General features: G+C 49.9%; 1 protein-coding gene across 1 annotated transcript in view; it reads left to right on the plus strand.

The window, feature by feature from the left end:
• Window positions 1-15,690, plus strand: part of NUP210 (nucleoporin 210) — a 71,016-nt gene extending 55,326 nt beyond the window's left edge. The window contains exons 31-40 of the mRNA XM_064156309.1: window positions 4,209-4,384; window positions 6,477-6,694; window positions 6,936-7,072; window positions 8,635-8,758; window positions 9,849-9,995; window positions 11,194-11,444; window positions 11,965-12,184; window positions 12,919-13,014; window positions 13,147-13,230; window positions 13,872-15,690. Coding sequence (XP_064012379.1) covers window positions 4,209-4,384; window positions 6,477-6,694; window positions 6,936-7,072; window positions 8,635-8,758; window positions 9,849-9,995; window positions 11,194-11,444; window positions 11,965-12,184; window positions 12,919-13,014; window positions 13,147-13,230; window positions 13,872-13,981 — 1,563 coding nt within the window. The 3' untranslated portion in view covers window positions 13,982-15,690. The remainder of the gene's footprint in view (window positions 1-4,208; window positions 4,385-6,476; window positions 6,695-6,935; window positions 7,073-8,634; window positions 8,759-9,848; window positions 9,996-11,193; window positions 11,445-11,964; window positions 12,185-12,918; window positions 13,015-13,146; window positions 13,231-13,871) is intronic.
• The last annotated feature ends 1,513 nt before the right edge of the window (window positions 15,691-17,203 follow it).

Raw genomic sequence — 17,203 nt, forward strand, 5'->3', positions numbered from 1 at the left:
GAGGGGCTTTTGACAAAGGCATGGAGTGACAGGATGAGGGGTGATGGCTTCAAAATGAAAGAAGCTGAATTGAGATCAGATATTAGGAAGAAATTCTTCTCCATAAGAAGGGTGGTGAGGCACTGGAACAGGTTGCCCAGAGTCATGGAGGCTCCAAGCCTGAGGGTGTTAAATGCCAGCTTAGATGAGCCTTTGAGCAACCTGGTCTGGTGGAAGATGTCCCTGGCCATGGCAGGGGATTTGAACTAGCTGGTCTTTAAGGTGCCTTCCAACCCAAACCATTCTGTGATTCTGTCATTTCTGTTCAAAAGTCTTTGTGCCAAGAACATTCTGCGTCTGGCAAGGTGAGCCTTGAGATCTGCACTGTTCCACTTCCTCATATCCTATTTACTGTCAGCATCTTTCCTGTATCCCAACTAAAGGGGAAAGAAGTGCTGACTTGGCCTGAGTTGTGAGGGTCATTATTAGAAATCCTGGGAAGTGGCTTGGGGGGGGGTTTAGTTTTAGTTGGAGTTTGTTTTTTACCACAGTGATCAGCGTTGTAGGACCGGATGCAGGTCTGTCTTCCTGGGTGGAGAAGGAAAGAAGAAATGCTGTCTTAGTTCCAGTGGAGGCAGGCCTGCTGCTGGGTGGTGGCAGTGAGTGTCTACAGCTCTCTTGTAGGTGACCTTTGTTCTTCCTTTCTCTGCTGGATCTGGCGAGTAAAAGGCGTCTAAGGAGTGTGGGGCTGGCTCAGATGACATTTAGTCAGCACATTGTGGTGCTGGAGCTCAGTCCTCACTGAGGCTGTTGCAGAACTGTGGAGTCTGTGGTGTTCAGCTTGGGAGCTCTTTGTAGGGGAAACCATCTCAGGTCAGCATCTTGAACAAGTGATTTGCTTTCCTGCACTCCCTAGGACTGTAGCACTTTCTGGAAATCACCTTTGTCACTTCACAGTAATCTCCTGAGGTAGGGCAGTGCTGCTGCCTTCACTGTGTGCATGAAGTGCTGGGAGAGAGTTAGAATGGTTTTGCTAAAGGTCATGTGTGGAAAAACTTGTGACAGAGCAGGAGATGAGCGTGAATCTGTTGTGTCATCCTAAGGCAGAGCTCATCTCCTTTCTTTCATAAGCTCGTGCTTGGGCTCTTTGCAGCTGTACACTATTAAGAGCCAAATTACTGCAGCAGCACCACCTAACACTTAGCCCTCCAGCTTTGTTCCAGAAAGACTGTCCTAGGGAAGGCAAGGAGATGGGGGGAGCAGGCAGTGACAGCCTGCTGAGCAGGGAAGCTAAGCACCCACCTGTGCCAGCTGTACTTGGCTCAATGTGGCCAGCAGGTCTAGGGATTCTCCTGCTCCTCTGCTCTGCCCTGCTGAGACCATGCCTGGAATACTGTGTCCAGTTTTGTGCTCCTCAGTTCAAGAGAGGCAGGATCTACTGGAGAGAGTCCAGCAGGGGCTATGAGGATGATGAAGGGATTGGAACCTCTCTGCTGCGGAGAAAGGCTGAAAGCCCTGAGGCTGTTTAGTCTGGAGAAGAGAAGGCTGAGAGGGGATCTGATGGATGTCTATAAGTATCTGAGGGGTGGGTGTCAAGATGAAGGTGCCAGGCTCTTTTTGGTGGTGTGGTAGGACCTGTGATAGGACAAGGAACAAATGGTTATGAACTGGAACCCAGGAGGTTCCACCTCAACACGAGGAGAAACTTCTTTGTTGCAGGCTCTTGGAGCCCTGCAGCAAGCTGCCTAGAGAACCTGTGGAATCTCCTTCTCTGAAGAGGTTCTAAACCCACCTGGATGCATTCCTGTGCGATCCTGCTTTGGCAGGGGGGTTGGACTGGATGATCTCTAGAGGTCTCTTCCAACCCCTGGGATTCTGTGATGCTATAAAATATAAAATAGGTCAAAGTCTGAGCTGCTTTACCAGTAAATAGCTGTTTTCATCAACAGTAAGCTGAGCAGTTGTCCCTTGTGGGAGAGTTTCTGAGATGAACTAAAGCAAGCTTGAAAGTCTGTCTGGGAAATGGTGGTGATGTTAGCTGGTGAGCTCAGCCAGCTGGGCAGGTAGTGGTGTTTTGCCTGCTGCTTTCAGCCTGTGGAGGAGGCAGTGGGGCAGACTGATATTCTAGCCACTGCTGTGGGGGGTTTCATACTCACCAAAGATGGTATTTGCCTGAGGCCAAATTTGTCCTTTCCCTTCTAAGTTCTGACGTATACATTTTCAGACTGCAGAGTTTTACATTTTAGCTGAGCCTCTTAGCTCAGAAGAAAAAGGGATTTTCCTACAAGATAAGCTTGAGGGCTTCTTTTCAAACAGTTTTCTCTGTGTATTTAAGGGAGGGTTGCTTTCTCTGTCCTTCCATTATTTATTTTCCAACAGCTGTAACAGAAAGAAGAGGTAGAGTTGGTTTGAGTAGGTAATTTTGCTAGAGAAGTTGCTCAAGAACAGTAAAAGGTTATTTAATACCACAAATGGTTGTGAAGTCTTTGCCTTCAGCCAGACTTCCTTCATCAGTGTTTCTGCAGGAATGTGGGGGTGTGCACAAATGGGTTATCTCAGACACCTTCTGGAGCAATCCCTAACGTCTGTCTGGGGTGAGGAGATGGTGCTGAGGCAACCGAATGCAGCCTGCTGACCAGTCAGGGTTTGGCAGTGCCAGTTCCGAGTGCCTGTCTGTGGCACTGCACTTCCATCACCCAGGCCTGACTGCAGCATCACAGCATCAGCAGTACTAAGGCCTGCCTGCCCAGTGTGAGATGGAAAACCCAGCCAGCACATGAGAGGAAAGGCAGTGGCTGTTGTCTCTGCCCAGCACTAGGAGCCCTGTTGTCATGCCACCATGGGCCTCTGTGAAGGGCAGCAGTTTGTGGTGCCTGTGATGATTGACAGGGATTTCTTCCCCCCCCGGGCAAACCTTCGCTGAGAGCCAAGGCTATTGGAAACAATGTGCTCCATTTTGGCTTCCTCACCTGCTGCAAGGCAAGTGGGTAAATAGGCACCATTTCATCTCCTCATGCTCATGTACATGGCAAGTTCCTCTAGCTGAACTGGGGAGTTCAGCTTCCTTTTTAGCCTGAGAGGGGATCTGATCAACACTCAGCAAGAGCTAGAGTCAGGGGCAAGAGGATGGGGCCAGACTCTTGTCAGTGGTGCCCAGTGACAGGACAAGAGGAATCCAGGAGGTTGCACCAGATAAAGGAAAAACTTGTTTGGTGTGAGGGAGCTGGAGCCCTGGACCAAACTGCCCACAGCGGTTGTGGAGTTTCCTTCTCTGGACATTGTGATCCTGGGCAAGCTGCTGTGGATGCTTCTGCTTTAGCAGAGGGTTGGATTGGATCATCTCCAGAGATCCCTTCCAACTCCACCGTGCAACCCAACCACATTCTGTGTATTACAGTGGGAAAGAAGCCTTAGGGCAACTTGTCCTCTCTCATATCCAGGGAGTCTGAGCAGTGTTAAGCTACAGGATAACGCTGCAGCCTGTCAAATCTACACAGCACTGCTGCTTGCTGCAATCCCCAATGCTAGCAGAGAAAACTACCTAGAAGTATCAGTTGGGAGGGTGTAAAGGGCCAGAGTTTGCTCAGACAGGGCAAGAGGGAATGCACAAGGACTGCAGCACATGGAATGCTGTCTGAGCATAGGACAGCACTTTTTACCGGTGGGGGCTGTTGTACACTGACACAAATGGCCCAGAGAATTTGTGCTGTCTCCATCCCAGGAGATTCTCACTTCAGCCTGCATGTGATTCTGGGCAAATGGCTCAAGGTAATCCAGCAGGAGCAGAGAGTGGAGCTAGACAGTTTCCAGAAGCCCTTTTCAACTTCAGATGTTCTATGACCCTGTGCAATAACTGTACTGATAACAGCAGAGTGTTAGGGCTTGGAAGTGACCTCTGAAGATCATCCAGTCCAACCCTATTGCCAGAGGAAGATCATCTAGGGCAGATCACACAGGAACACATCCAAGTGGGCCTTGAAAGTCTTCAGGATGGAGACTCCACCACCTCTCTGGGCAGCCTGCTGCAGTGTTCTGCTACCTTCACAGTAAAGAAGTTCTTCCTCGTGTTGAGAGGGAGATTCCTGTGTTCAAGTTTATGCCCAGTAGCAAATGGTTCAGAGAGGAAGCTTTGTGTATTTGCATAATGAGAGGCCCTGCAGATGACTTCATTTTTACAGAGGTACCCAAAAAAGGCAATTTAATTTTGCTTGTCACTGATGTTTTTACAGGTCTCCCCCATCTCATACCTGAGAATCTCCATGAGCCCTCTTCTGCAGGCACCAAGCAGCAAGGCATTGCTGGCTCTCCCCCTGGGTGTGACACTGAGGCTCACAGTGCATTTCCACGACAGCTCTGGAGATGCTTTTCATTCACACAGCGCCCTGCTCAGCTTCGCAACCAGCAGGTAGGGCTCTGGCAGGGCTGATAACGACAGAGAGCAAAAAAGGGCAGCCACAGCAAGGAACAAAGACTGTTCCAGAGGCCTCAACTGAAGACACAGCTTGGGCTGGGATTGGCAAAGAAAGGGTTTTGTCTCCACAGCCTTTAGAGGCACTGTAGCAAGAAGAAGAGTTGCAGTGAGCAATCAATATTCTCTAGCAAGTGGAAAGTTCCCCAGATAAGCATGATTCCCAGTGGGACCTGCTGGGGTACATCTCTGCTTTAAGTGACTTTGAATCATCAGCTTGCACACATCAGTGGCCTATATACACAACTGCTCCTACCAGCATCATCTCCTGGTGCTCTGGCACACTGACTCACTTCAGGTTTATGTAAGGTGGTGAATCTTCTGGATCAGAACCTGTCTTGTTAGGCTTGTGCAGCCTCTGCACAGCAGAGTCAAGCCTCCCAAGGCCTTTTGGTCTCTGCCTCAGAGGGTAACAAATATTCTAAGCCAGCTTGCTTTGGTCATTAGTGAACAACCATTAATTCCATTACTGTAACATAGCTCATTTCCTGCAGAGCACTTGGCAGTTACAACACAGTGAGCACAATTAAAGGGGAAGATAAAGGGAATTGAATGCAACATTTTCTTGTTCTCCTACCAAAATGGTCTGTAGAGTGTTCTATAGCATACAGAGGTTCCTGAGAGAACAGTGCCCTAGCTTCTAAAATAGTTGTGACAGAGCTTCTTCAGCACAGGGCTCATCATAAACCTTAGAGAGAGCAGCACTGCACCTTAACCTCAGGTGCAGCACTGTGGTGACCCAGCCCTGCTGCTGCTGAGACTGTCCCTGAGCTGGAGACACTGCCAGGTGCTCTATGTGTCAGTATCTTTAGGAATGCTGAACTGGGGCAAATACCAGAACTTGCAGTCCAATATGATTCAGATTTGTGAAGCTATGGCTGGAAAGCTGTGTGTTGGGCTTTCAGTGGCTTTGCTGCTTAACTCCCCAGGAAAAGGGGAGAGGGACCACCTCATTCTAAAGTTCTCCTGCTCTGAAAATGAGGAGGGAGTTCTCAGTGGCTCTCAGGATACTTAGAACCTCAGTATTTCTTCAGCATAATGATGTGAGCAATGAGATTTGCCTCAGCAAATGGTTAGATTTTCCTTATGTTATCAGACTTCATTAGAAGATAACCAAAGCATTGTCAACCACTTAAAAAGAGCTCAAAATCTTCTCTTTCTTGCAAAGAGAATGACATGAGTAAACTTAATCCAAAAGCATAGAATCAGAGTGTGGGTTGGGTTGGAAGGGACCTTATAAAGATCAGCTAGTTCCAACCCCCTGCAAATGGGCAAAGACAGTTCCTACTAGACCTGGTTGCTCATAGTTCCAGCCAATCTCCTTTTCAACACTTCTAGGCTTAAAGCTTTCATACCCTCTCTGGGCACCCTCTTCCAGCACCTTGGCACTCTTCTCACGGAGAAGAATTTCTTCTAATATCCAATCTCAATCCAACTTCTTCCAATTTGAAAACATTCCCCCTCATGCTGTCACTCCAGAGCTTTGTACAAAGTCCTTCTCCAACTCTCCTGTAGCCCTCTTCAAATCCTGGAATGCTGCTGACCAACCCAAATCCCAGTCATTGCACGCTGCCATGCTTGCAAGCACTCTTTTTCTGCCTATAAACATACTGGCAGCTGAATAAAAAAATCCCTCAGTTACACAAGTGTAACAGTCTTCCAGCTTAAAACCATTGCCTCTCAGCCTGTCACTGTAGGCCCTTCTATAATATCCCTCCCCAGCTCTCCTGTAGCCCCTTCAGGTACTGAAAGGCTGCTCTAAGGTCTCTCCAGAGACCTTCTCTCTTCTCCAGGCTGAAAAGCCCTAACTCTCTCAGCCTGTCCCCATATGGGAGGTGCTCCAGCTCTTGGATTATCTTCATGGCCTTCTCTAGGCCTGCTCCAGCAGTTCCATGTCCTTGTCTTGGGGACTCCAGAGCTGGCCCCAGCACTGCAGGCTGGCTCTCAGCCAAGCAGAGTGGCACAGAGGGGCAGAATCCCCTCCCTCCGCCTTGTGTTCACCTGCAGATCTCCGGTGTTTTCTCTGCAGGGGCGACCTCGTGCAGGTGGGGAAGGGAGCCACGAACAACACCTTTGTGATCCAGACAGTGAACGTGGGGCTGAGCCTGCTGAAGGTGTGGGCCGTGGAGCACAGCAGCCTGGCAGATTATGTGGCACTGCCAGTGCAGCACAGCATCCTGCCTGAGCTCAGCACGGCGCAGCCCGGAGACGTCCTCTGCCTCAGCAGCACACTGCCGCCGCAGCACGGTGAGCCGCCGCAGCACGGTGAGCCGCCCCGCCCCGCTGCTTCGGCAGCTCTCACCCTGCAGCCTCGGGAAAGGCAAACGCATGATCGATGCTGTTTGTTCAGCATCAGATGTCACTGCTCTTGGGAATGATAAAAAGAGCTCTGATCACCTCCGCTAAGTTTAATTGTGAGGTCATGAAATGCTGTGGTTAGAGTTAGCATAACTGTGCTGAACAGTGTCTAACTGGTGTGTCCTCTTAGGCCTGCCGGGCATCTGGAGCTCTTCTTCAAGCAGCATCCTTCAGGTTGACTCCAAGACAGGTGTGGCAGTGGCAAGGGACGTTGGTGTGGTCACTCTTTATTATGAGATTCCAGGATTGCTCAAGACATACAGAGAGGTGAGGCACTCCTAGATCCCACCTGAACTGCTGGGGTGGGTTTGCTTCAGGGAACCCTCACCAAAATGTATTCTTTCCTTGCTGTCTTACCAGTATCTAGAAACACTCTTTTTAAAGTGAGAAGATGTTGGAACCAGGGCAAGGCCTGGGCAGGCTGGATTTATGGCTAAGGCCAGTGGGATGAAGTTCAACAAGACCAAGTGCCAGGACCTGCACTTGGGTCACAGTACCTCCCTGCACTGCTCAAGTCTTGGGGCTCAGTGGCTGGAAACTGCCCAGCAGAGAAAGATCTGAGAGTGTTGGTCAACAGCCAGCTGAAGATGAGCCAGGGTGTGTCCAGGGGGTCAAGATGGCCACTAGCATCTTGGACTGGATCAGCAATGGTGCAGCCAGCAGAATCAGAGCAGTGATTGTGCCTGTGAACTGGGCCCTGGTGAGGCCACACCTTGAGCACAGGGTTAGGTTTTGTGGCCTTCACTCCATGAAGGACACTGAGGGTCTGGAGCAGGGTCAGCGAAGAGCGGTGAATCTGGGGAAGGGGCTGAAGAACAGAGCTGATGGGCAGCTGAGGGACCTGGAGTTGTTTAGTCTGGAGACAAGGAAGCTGAAGGGAGACCTCACTGCCCTCTACAGCTCCCTGAAAGTAGGCTGGAACCAGATGGGGGTTGGTCTCTTCTCCCACTAACCAGTGATAGGACGAGAGGAAATGGCTTCAAGTTGCAGCAGGGGAAGTGTAGGTTGGACACCAGAAGAAACTTCTTCCCTGAAAGGGTTCTCAAACACTGGCCCAGGCTGCCCAGGGAGGTGGCTGAATCCCCATCCCTGGAGGTGTTTCAAAGGTGGAGAGTTGTGGTGCTGAGGTCTAGCCCCAGCCTTGGCAGAGCTAGAGAATGGTTGGCCTGGATGACCTGCAATGGCTTTTCCAACCCAACTGATGCTGATTCTAAATGCAAGCACATGGAGAGGGTTTGGAATCTGCCCAAATATGCTGGGCTTTAGTTTTTACCCACCTCTGTGAAGAAGGAAAATGGAGCCTGCTCATTTCTATTTGTAGCCTGTGCTGCTCTTGTGTTGTACATTTTGATTCCTTTGCTTGGCTAAGTTGTTCCCAGATGCTTATCAGCGTTGGATCCGCTTTTGTGAATGAAGCTGCAGTGCAGGCTGAGGTACCACCGGGAGCTGTCGGCAGTGCTGTACTGCCTTACCGTGCCTCACCGATCGGCAGCGCTCCACTACATGGAAACGATGTTGTTTGTTTGCAGTGCAGGCACAGTGTTGACACGATTCCTGCAGCAGCTCACAGAAGCAGCAGACATTCTGGTTTAATGAAATTTAGGCATCGAGCTTGGTGCTGATTAACTTACGTGGGTTGGCTGGAAACAAAAAAATGATTTTATTAGCTTCAATTGCCTTGAAATGTGGAATTGCTTATCAAGAGGAACAGGAACTCACAGAGCCTCCTGCTGTAGCTACCAGGAGGTGTGTTTGTTTCACACTCCAGTCTGCTTTGGCCTTTATTTTGTTCCAGGACTATCAAACCCAGTTTTATTTCATCCTTTCAGATAATAATTAATCCACTCCAGAAGACTAAGGGCATGCACATCAGCGGAGTGAAGACAAGCTTCCAAGGAGCTGCAGCCTCCAAAGTGATAGTGTCAGTTGGGGAAAGAAATACAAACTTGAATGGTAGGATAAATAAAAATATCTTTATGTTAAACTTAGCCCTGGAGCAGGCTGCCCAGAGAGGCTGTGGAGTCTCCTTCTCTGGAAAAATTCCAAACCCCTATGACACTGTGATCCTGGGCAAGCTGCCCTGGATGTCCCTGCTTTAGCAGCAGGGATGGACTGGATGATCTCCAGAGGTCACCTCCAATTCCCTCATGCTGTGTTTCTGTGTGATTGTTTATTTCATGTGTGAATGTCCATGCTAAGAGAGGTTTGGGGCTGTGGTTTGGGTTGCTTGTTTGTTTTTAAGGGTCTGTGAAGCTGATGTAGCAAGGTCTGTGTGAACCTTTAGTGCCTTGCTAGTATCCTAGGAGGTCTGGAAGAGTCTCAGGGCCATGTTACATGATTTGGAGGGTGTTTTGGGGCATTACTAAAATCTCAGAACTAAGACAAATAGGTAAATAGGATGATAATGAAGTCTTATTATATTGAAACCCAGCTGATAGATAGTTAGCTTACTGCTTGGTTGTATGTTTAATGCCAACTGTCACCTCCAAGTTCCTGTTTATTCAGGTAGTTACTGCCTTTAAATCTTTTGCAGAAATTGCCAGCAAATCTAATCAACACCAAAGTGAAGAATCACATTGTGTCCTCTGTTCAATAAGTTGTCTTGTGTTTGATTACAGCTCCTTTAGTTTCCAGATTAGCACTTAGCACTTTTCCAAACCTCACTGTGTCAGTCATTAGCCTACCAAAACCTACAGCATAAATTGAGACTCTCCAGAGTCTTGGAAGTTATTTGACAGACAGATCTGAGCTGAAGATTCTCTTTGCTTCATTCTGTCCTGTAAATAAATGACAAAAGCTAAACAACCCACAAGATCTAAAATGCTCCTTGCCTGTCTCTGTGGGATTAGACCTGTGGTAGGACAGCTGCCTCTCGTCGCCAGCTGCTTTTGGATCATCAGCACCTTGTCAAACAGTTTCAGAAGGTGGCAGAATAACCTGATGTTTCAAGCCATGGGTTTGCTTTTAATTAATTAAAAGGCAATTAGTTATAATTTTCTAATTAAGGAAGTGGAGATTAATTATTTTGGTTTCTTCCCCTCAGAGGAGTGTTCGGCTGCTCAGACAGAAGCTATCGCTGCGTTACAGCCACAGTCCATGATTGGCTGCCACCTCGAGTTTACCACTGATGACTTTGACTTCCCAGCACGAGAGATTTTTATGGCAGAGCCTGGATTTGAAGCAGTCTCAGGTGAGATGAGACAAGATTTCTCAGATTGCCCAGAGTGGTTGTGGAAGCTCCAAGCCTGGAAGTGTTATCACAGAACTGCAGAATTGTTTGGGTTGAAAGCACTCTCTAAGATGGAGTTGAATTGTCAACCCCACACCGCCATGGCTGCTAAACCATGTCCCCAGGTGCCATGCCCACATGTTTCTTGAACACCTCCAGGGATGGTGACTCCCCCACCTCCCTCGGCAGCCTGTTCCAATGCCTGACCACTCTTGCAGTAAAGAAATTGTTCCTGATCTCCCACCTACACCTCCCTGGAACGATTTCAGGCCATTTCCTCTGGTTCTATCACCTGATACTAGGGATCTGACCAATGCTCAGCAGAAGGTAAAGCTGGGGGGGAAGAGTTCAGGGCCAGATCTGTCAGTGTTGCCGAGTGACAGGAGAAGGGGAAATGTGCACAAACTGCAACCTGGGAGGTTCCATCTGAACAGGAGGAGAAACTTGTTTGCTGCGAGGGTACTGGAGCCCTGAAGCAGGCTGCCCAGAAAGGTTGTGGAGTCTTCTTCTCTGGAGAGCTTCCAAACTCACCTGAACGTTGTGATCCTGGGCATAAGGAGAGGTGAGGGGTGAGCTGCTGGAAAGCAGTTATGTGGAGAAGGACCTGAGAGTGCAGCTGGGCAACAAGTTGCCAGGGGAGGCTGTGAAGATGAGCATCTCTGTGAGGAACAAAGGCTGAGAGCCCTGGGGCTGATGAGCCTGGAGAAGAGCAGTCTGAGAGGAGATCTGCGCAGTGCTCAGCAAGAGCTAAAGGGAGGGGGATAAGAGGATTGGGCCAGGCTCCTCTCTGTGGTGCCCACTGACCAGGACAAGGGGCAATGGGCACAAAGTGGAACCCAGGCAGTTCCACCTGAACAAGAGGAGAAAGTTCTTTGGTGTGAGGGTGCTGGAGGCCTGGAGCAGGCTGCCTAGAGAGGTTGTGGAGTCTCCTTCTGTGGACATGGTGATCTGGGCAAGTTGCTGTGGGTGCTCCTGCTTTAGCCGGGGGGTGGCCTGGATGATGTCCAGAGGTCCCTTCCAACCCCCTTATGCTTATGTGATTGTTGGTGGAATTTGACCACAATTTTTAGCTCTCCTCTGAAGACACCACAGAAATCTTTGCTTGGTGAAAAAGCTTTAAAGAGGAGCAATTAACATTCAGACTGCTTTGTTTCTGTAGGCCATTACACCTGCTCCATCACAATGCACAGGCTTACTGACAGGCAGCTGAAGCAGCTCAGCATGAGCAAAACCTCCCTCAGAGTTACAGTCTCCATGCAAGGCAACCACTTCTCTGTGGAGCAGACCAGCACTGAGGTGCCATTCAGCCCTGGATTTTATGCTGACCAAACCGAAATGCTGCTCAGTAATCTTCAGACAAGCTCAGAGGTGAAAATATTTGGTGCCACTGAAATTCTGGATACTCTGGAGGTGAGTGTGTTGCTGGCAAGTATCACATCCCAGCTGAAAGTGCTTTGAACAATCGCACACAGCTTTCTCTGGGCCTCCTGGCCCATGCCAACAGGGCTCCTGAGATGGTCTGGAAATACCTCCTCAGTATTTCCTTTTGTTCTGGGGTAATGGAAGTGTGCCAGGCTTCCCTGGCCACTAGCTGGGATGTGTTAACCAGCTCACAGGCAGGGAGGCACAAACTCTACCTGATTCCCAGCAGCACAGGCAGGTTCTTGCCCACTTCCACCTTTGCCTCCCATGGTTCAAGTAGCCCAGTGAGGGATGCTTTGAGCTTTGCTGCTGTGGGGTTAGCCCAGCGCCACAGAAACCACAGTGGCAACAAACGGGCGGGAAGTGCTGTCACGTAAAGGTAGAACCAAGGCCAGCTCCTCCTGAGGGACGAGTTGCTGTGTCTCTCTGGGATGAGCTGCTCCTGAGGCGTGGCCTGTGAGATGGCCCAGGGCTGTGCTGTTTCAGGTCGGTTTCTTTCCCTTGGCAGGTGAAATGTGGGTCACCAGCAGTGAAGGTGTTTGAGAAGGAGAAGTCTTACGGGCTGCCCAGTTATGCAGTCTACACAGTTAGTCTGTCTGACCCAGGGGTCTCCAGGCAGGAGTCCTTATCCACTGCCTTGACTGTCTCCAGCCCCATGACTGACCAGTCCATCGCCATCCCAGTGACCCTGATGTACTTGTCTGACAGAACCAGAGCACCACTCAGGCGTAAGTTTACCTCCAGACTTTGTAAGCCGGAATAAACCTCTGATTTCCACTGATGTTCATGAGGTCATCAGCTTTAGTGTGGTTAAAACCTGAGCTGGTAGTTAACTTTACCATTGACATGAGAGAAGGAAGTAGTTGATAGAGGGTGATGAGAGCCTGGCCCAGGTTCCCCAGAGAGGTGGGAGATGCCCCATGCCTGGAACCATTCCAGGTCAGGGTGTTTGTGGCTCTGAGCAACCTGCTGTAGCTGGGGATGTCCCTGCTGACTGCAGGGAGTTGGACTGGATGAGCTTTAAAGGTCCCTTCCCACACAAAGCAGTCTGTGCTTCTGTGTGAACTTGTCACCTGAATACAATTGTGCTTTGCCACTTTTCCTTTTGGGTCAGCCCAGAACACTGTTAAACTCGGGATAAATATCCTGGTGTGAAAGTGTCTGAAAGCCAGGTTTTTGCTCTGCTTTTCTTTTGAGCATGCCTTGTTATTTTGTAAAGAGCTCAGCAGTTTGAGGCTGAGAAAGGAAAGGCACTGAAGACATTGTGAATATCTGTTACACCCTGACGACTGTGTTGGTAGTAGTAAAATCAAAGCTGTGTTATCTAAGATGGTAACAATTACTTGCTCTAAATAAAAACCTTCTTTGGGCTATTTCAGTTTAAATTAAGAAGTGTTAACTCTTAAAGCAGGTTGAGGAAGGTGCTCATTGACCTCAGTACTATCTCTCTTGAATTCTGCAGATGGGGCCAGTCCGTTCCAGCACTTCCTTGACTCTTACCAAGTGATGTTGTTCACGCTCTTTGCGCTGGTAGCAGGGGCGTCTGTGCTGGTGATAGGTAAGGGAGTGGAATTGTGCAGGAGTGCTTTTGGCTGTAGTTTTTGCAGCGTGAGATGTCAGTGAGTGATTTCTGATGTTTGTTGTCAGTGTTTTACTGGCTTGCTTTCTCTGTTTTTGCCCTGTCTTGCAGCCTATCACACAGCTTTCGTGCAGAAGGAGCAGCAGAGTCATCCAGTGTATGTCCCAGGGACATCTCCTCAACACAGCCACAGCAGTAAGCAGCTATTAGCTCCCACAGTGGTTCTGTGGGAGGAGTGGCTATGAGGGTGCCTGTGCCCTGAATTCTGTTGCAACCAGTGCTGTGCTACTTCCTGGGAAATTCGTTGGCCATCCTCCCATCCCCTCACCCTAACCAACCTCCCTTGTACCTTCCTTCTGAGATTCCTGACCAGCTTCAGCCATTTGGGAAATAGGGATTGATTTAAAAGTGTTAAGAATTCATGCAGCTTAGCAGCTGGGTAGAGGAGAGGGAGCCACAGTCTGGCTTCTGCCATGGGCAAGTAAAGTAGAGCTGGGCTCCTGCCTAGGGCAAATAAAGCAGAGCAGGTGGGATGTGCTGGGCAGCAGCTGGCTGCACTGGAAGCTCCTTCCACACCAAGTGAGCTGCAGCCTGTGCTGTCTGTGGGCTGGGAGCTGCTGTGACAGACAGGGAAGGGAAAATGTCCAGTTCTGGGCTTCCCAGTTTAAGAAGGGCAGGGATTTGCTGGAGAGTGCACAGCAAAAGGCTACAGAGATGCTGAGGACACTGGAACATCTTTGTGAGGAGGAAAGACCAGTTATTTGGCTTTTACCTCCTCCACCACTCCTGAGTATGATTGTTAGGTTTTTTTTCCTTCTTGTCCCCCTGTATTTTAGGTTTCTCTTCGCCTCCTGTGCCTTTAGGGTATCACTTCAGCCTTCAGCCCTCCAGCAGGAACAGAAGCCCGTCATCCATGCTGTGGAGCACTGACTATGGTTCCCGTTAAAGCAGCACTCCTCTTCGTGCAGTAGGGCTGGGAAACAAACCAGAATAAATCCTCAGTGCCTCCAACTACAATAAATTCAAGAACATCCATAGTTTTGATAGAATTCCAGTTGTCTCTTGAATGTTACTTGCTTCACAATTACTTTTTTTTTTTATTTAGAGCTCTTTGATTATTTTTTTTTAATATTCTTAAAACTTATTTTATCTGCTGGTGAATGCTCAGCTGACTGGACAAAGCAGTGTTTATGCTAAGCTGGCTTTCTTGCACTCTTCAAGCAGCTAGAAGTGATATCTAAGCAAGAGTGCTGCAAGTGTTTTATTTACTTTCTTTGTTTAAAAAAAATCACTTTCTTTTTAATGAACTTTTTTTTTGGGAAAAAGGGAAGTAGAGAAAACGAGATCAAATATGAGCCAAAAATATGAAGGGTTGTATATTTCAAAGAACTGGGTGGGTTGGTTTTGTTGGTGTTTTTGTATTTTATGTTGAGTTCCAAAGCCTCAGGAATGCACTGTACTGCTATGTGTTCTTACCTTTAGCCTTACAATGTGACTCCTCAGCAGGATTTGCTGCTCTGACAATGGGACTGTGAAGACCTGTGGGGTTCTGGTACAACAACAGGGTGGCTTCCTTCAGGCACAGCTGCAGTATTCCTCTCTTGGTACTGTAAGCACTTTTTTGGACGGGGAATGCTAAAGCATGTGCCTTCGAAGAGCACCTTTCTTCCAGCAGTAAATCTTTCTGGTGGAAGGCAATTACCTTGCCTGTGTTCTGACATAGAGCCATTGATATAGGTCATTTTGCACTGAGAGTACCTCAACAGAAACTGAGCCTCCTTTTAGTCCCACTAGTCACTGGGTGCACTGGAAAGTGAGTGGCTTGTTTAACACTGAGTGACCTTTCCAGGTGGTTCAAGCTGTGTGTCTGTGGTGTCTTTGTGTACAAACTGATCCAGCCAGACTCTCCATTTAGCCTGTGCAGTGAAATATTAGCAGTACTAGTGTCTGTTATTCCAGACTCTGGAATATCTGTAGCACAATATCCTACCAGCGTAGCATTTAACTGCCAAAGTGCTGGTGTGCAGGGCTTTTTTGGTTGGCTTTTTGGCATTGTCTTGACTGGTGAAGATCTAAACTGCACAATTCCAGGTAGTTCAGGGAGTCCAACTAGGCATCAGTGTGCTCAGACACATTTTGCTTTCTGCTCGAGGCCACAGTGAGATATACTGACATGAGCTCCTCTCCAAATTCAGTTTAAACAGGTGAGAAGACAAATTTGGTTCCTAAATACTTCCCTGAGAATATAAAAATCCTTCATTTTGAGGATTATCATTGCAACCACATGACTTTTAATCCTCAAGCAGCATTTTACAGCTCTGGGATCAGGGGGTTGTTTACACAGAACAAGTGTCACTGTTTGAACTGTGACAATCGCCAGGCTGGCTGAGCTCTCCTGAGGACCATAACGAGCATGATCACCATCGTTCTGTCTCCAAAAACCAACTCTGCAGGCAGGCAGAGGAATGGCACACAGGCACCTCGTGTGTTCCAGGCAGTACTGCAGAAAAGCAGCCTTGTTCCACATTGCTACCTTGAGTCTTGTGTAACTTGCTGGCTGGTGTGGGAGGACCTGTGTCTTACGTGCTTGTGCTCTTTCAAATGGACACTGTGGATGTAAATAATAAATCATTTCTTACCTCTATTATTTAATAAGGCTTTGTAAGGTTCTTCTAAGATGCTGTTGATGAACTTTGTGGTGTTTTGGCTATTCATAATTTAGCTCTAGACTGTACTCTGCAGAGGTGGCTAGCAGGAGGATGAAGACTCCCTTTTCACATGGAGTCCCAGGGAGAAGACAGGGGCTGCTGGGGCACTTTCCCTTGGACTCCAGAAGGAAATGTTCCCCATGAGAACAGTCAGATGTTGGAATCACCTCCCAAGGAAACCAGTGGATTCCTCTACCTGGGCCAGCTTTAATGCCAGCTTGACAGGCTGCTGGGCCAGCTGCTTTCCACTTTACTATTAGCCTTCAAAGCTTGGACCAGGTGCTCCTTGGGGTCCCTTCTCACCCAGCATTCTGTGCTTGTGATTCCACCATTCTTTGTACTTCACCTGCCTCAGCCCCACAGCATTTGCACTCAGGCTTTCCTACTCCTAGTTTTCACTTTTGGGGACAATGTCCTGTTTTTAAACCCTCTGACGGTTTCCTGTCCAGTATTTATGGTCCGAGGCTTTTCCCTGTTTTCACTAAGCAACTGCTGCTGTGGGCGGCGGCTGAAGGAGCAGGTCTGAGCTGTACTGCCTTGCTGCAGTTGGTCAGCAACTCGCTGCTGCACATTAGAACCTCGTCTGAAGTGTTTCTGTACCCCTGGCCTCCACGCTCTGCTCCCACTGGGTCGCGGCTGTGGGCAGAGCAGGGCTGAGCCGGACCTGGCTCCATCCAGGAGCTTGGCCCTGCGTCTCGCTGTCTGCCGCCTTCTAGAGCGGCTTGCGAGCTAAGCACCGTGAGCGGGGAAGCCGCTGTGCAAGCCGCCGAGCGCCCTCCCGCAGGTGCAGAGAGCCCTCCCCGCAGGGGGGTTCTGCCCTCTCGCAGGTGCAGAGAGCCCTCCCCGCAGGGGGGTTCTGCCCTCCCGCAGGGGGGTTCTGCCCGCCCGGAGGTGCGGAGAGCCCTGTCGCAGGGGGGTTCTGCCCGCCCGCAGGTGCAGAGTGCCCTCTCGCAGGGGGGTTCTGCCCGCCCGGAGGTGCAGAGAGCCCTGTCGCGGGGGGGTTCTGCCCGCCCGGAGGTGCAGAGAGCACTCCCCGCAGGGGGGTTCTGCCCGCCCGGAGGTGCAGAGAGCACTCCCCGCGGGGGGGTTCTGCCCGCCCGCAGGTGCAGAGAGCCCTGTCGCAGGGGGGTTCTGCATGCCCGGAGGTGCAGAGAGCCCTGTCGCAGGGGGTTTCTGCCCGCCCAGAGGTGCAGAGAGCCCTGTCGCAGGGGGGTTCTGCACGCCCGGAGGTGCAGAGAGCCCTGTCGCGGGGGGGTTCTGCACGCCCGGAGGTGCAGAGAGCCCTGTCGCGGGGGGGTTCTGCACGCCCGCAGGTGCAGAGAGCCCTGTCGCGGGGGGGTTCTGCCCTCCCGCAGGGGGGTTCTGCACGCCCGCAGGTGCAGAGAGCCCTGTCGCGGGGGGGTTCTGCACGCCCGCAGGTGCAGAGAGCCCTGTCGCGGGGGGGTTCTGCACGCCCGGAG

The sequence above is a fragment of the Pogoniulus pusillus genome, chromosome 16, assembly GCF_015220805.1.
Source record: "Pogoniulus pusillus isolate bPogPus1 chromosome 16, bPogPus1.pri, whole genome shotgun sequence".
Taxonomy (NCBI): domain Eukaryota; kingdom Metazoa; phylum Chordata; class Aves; order Piciformes; family Lybiidae; genus Pogoniulus; species Pogoniulus pusillus.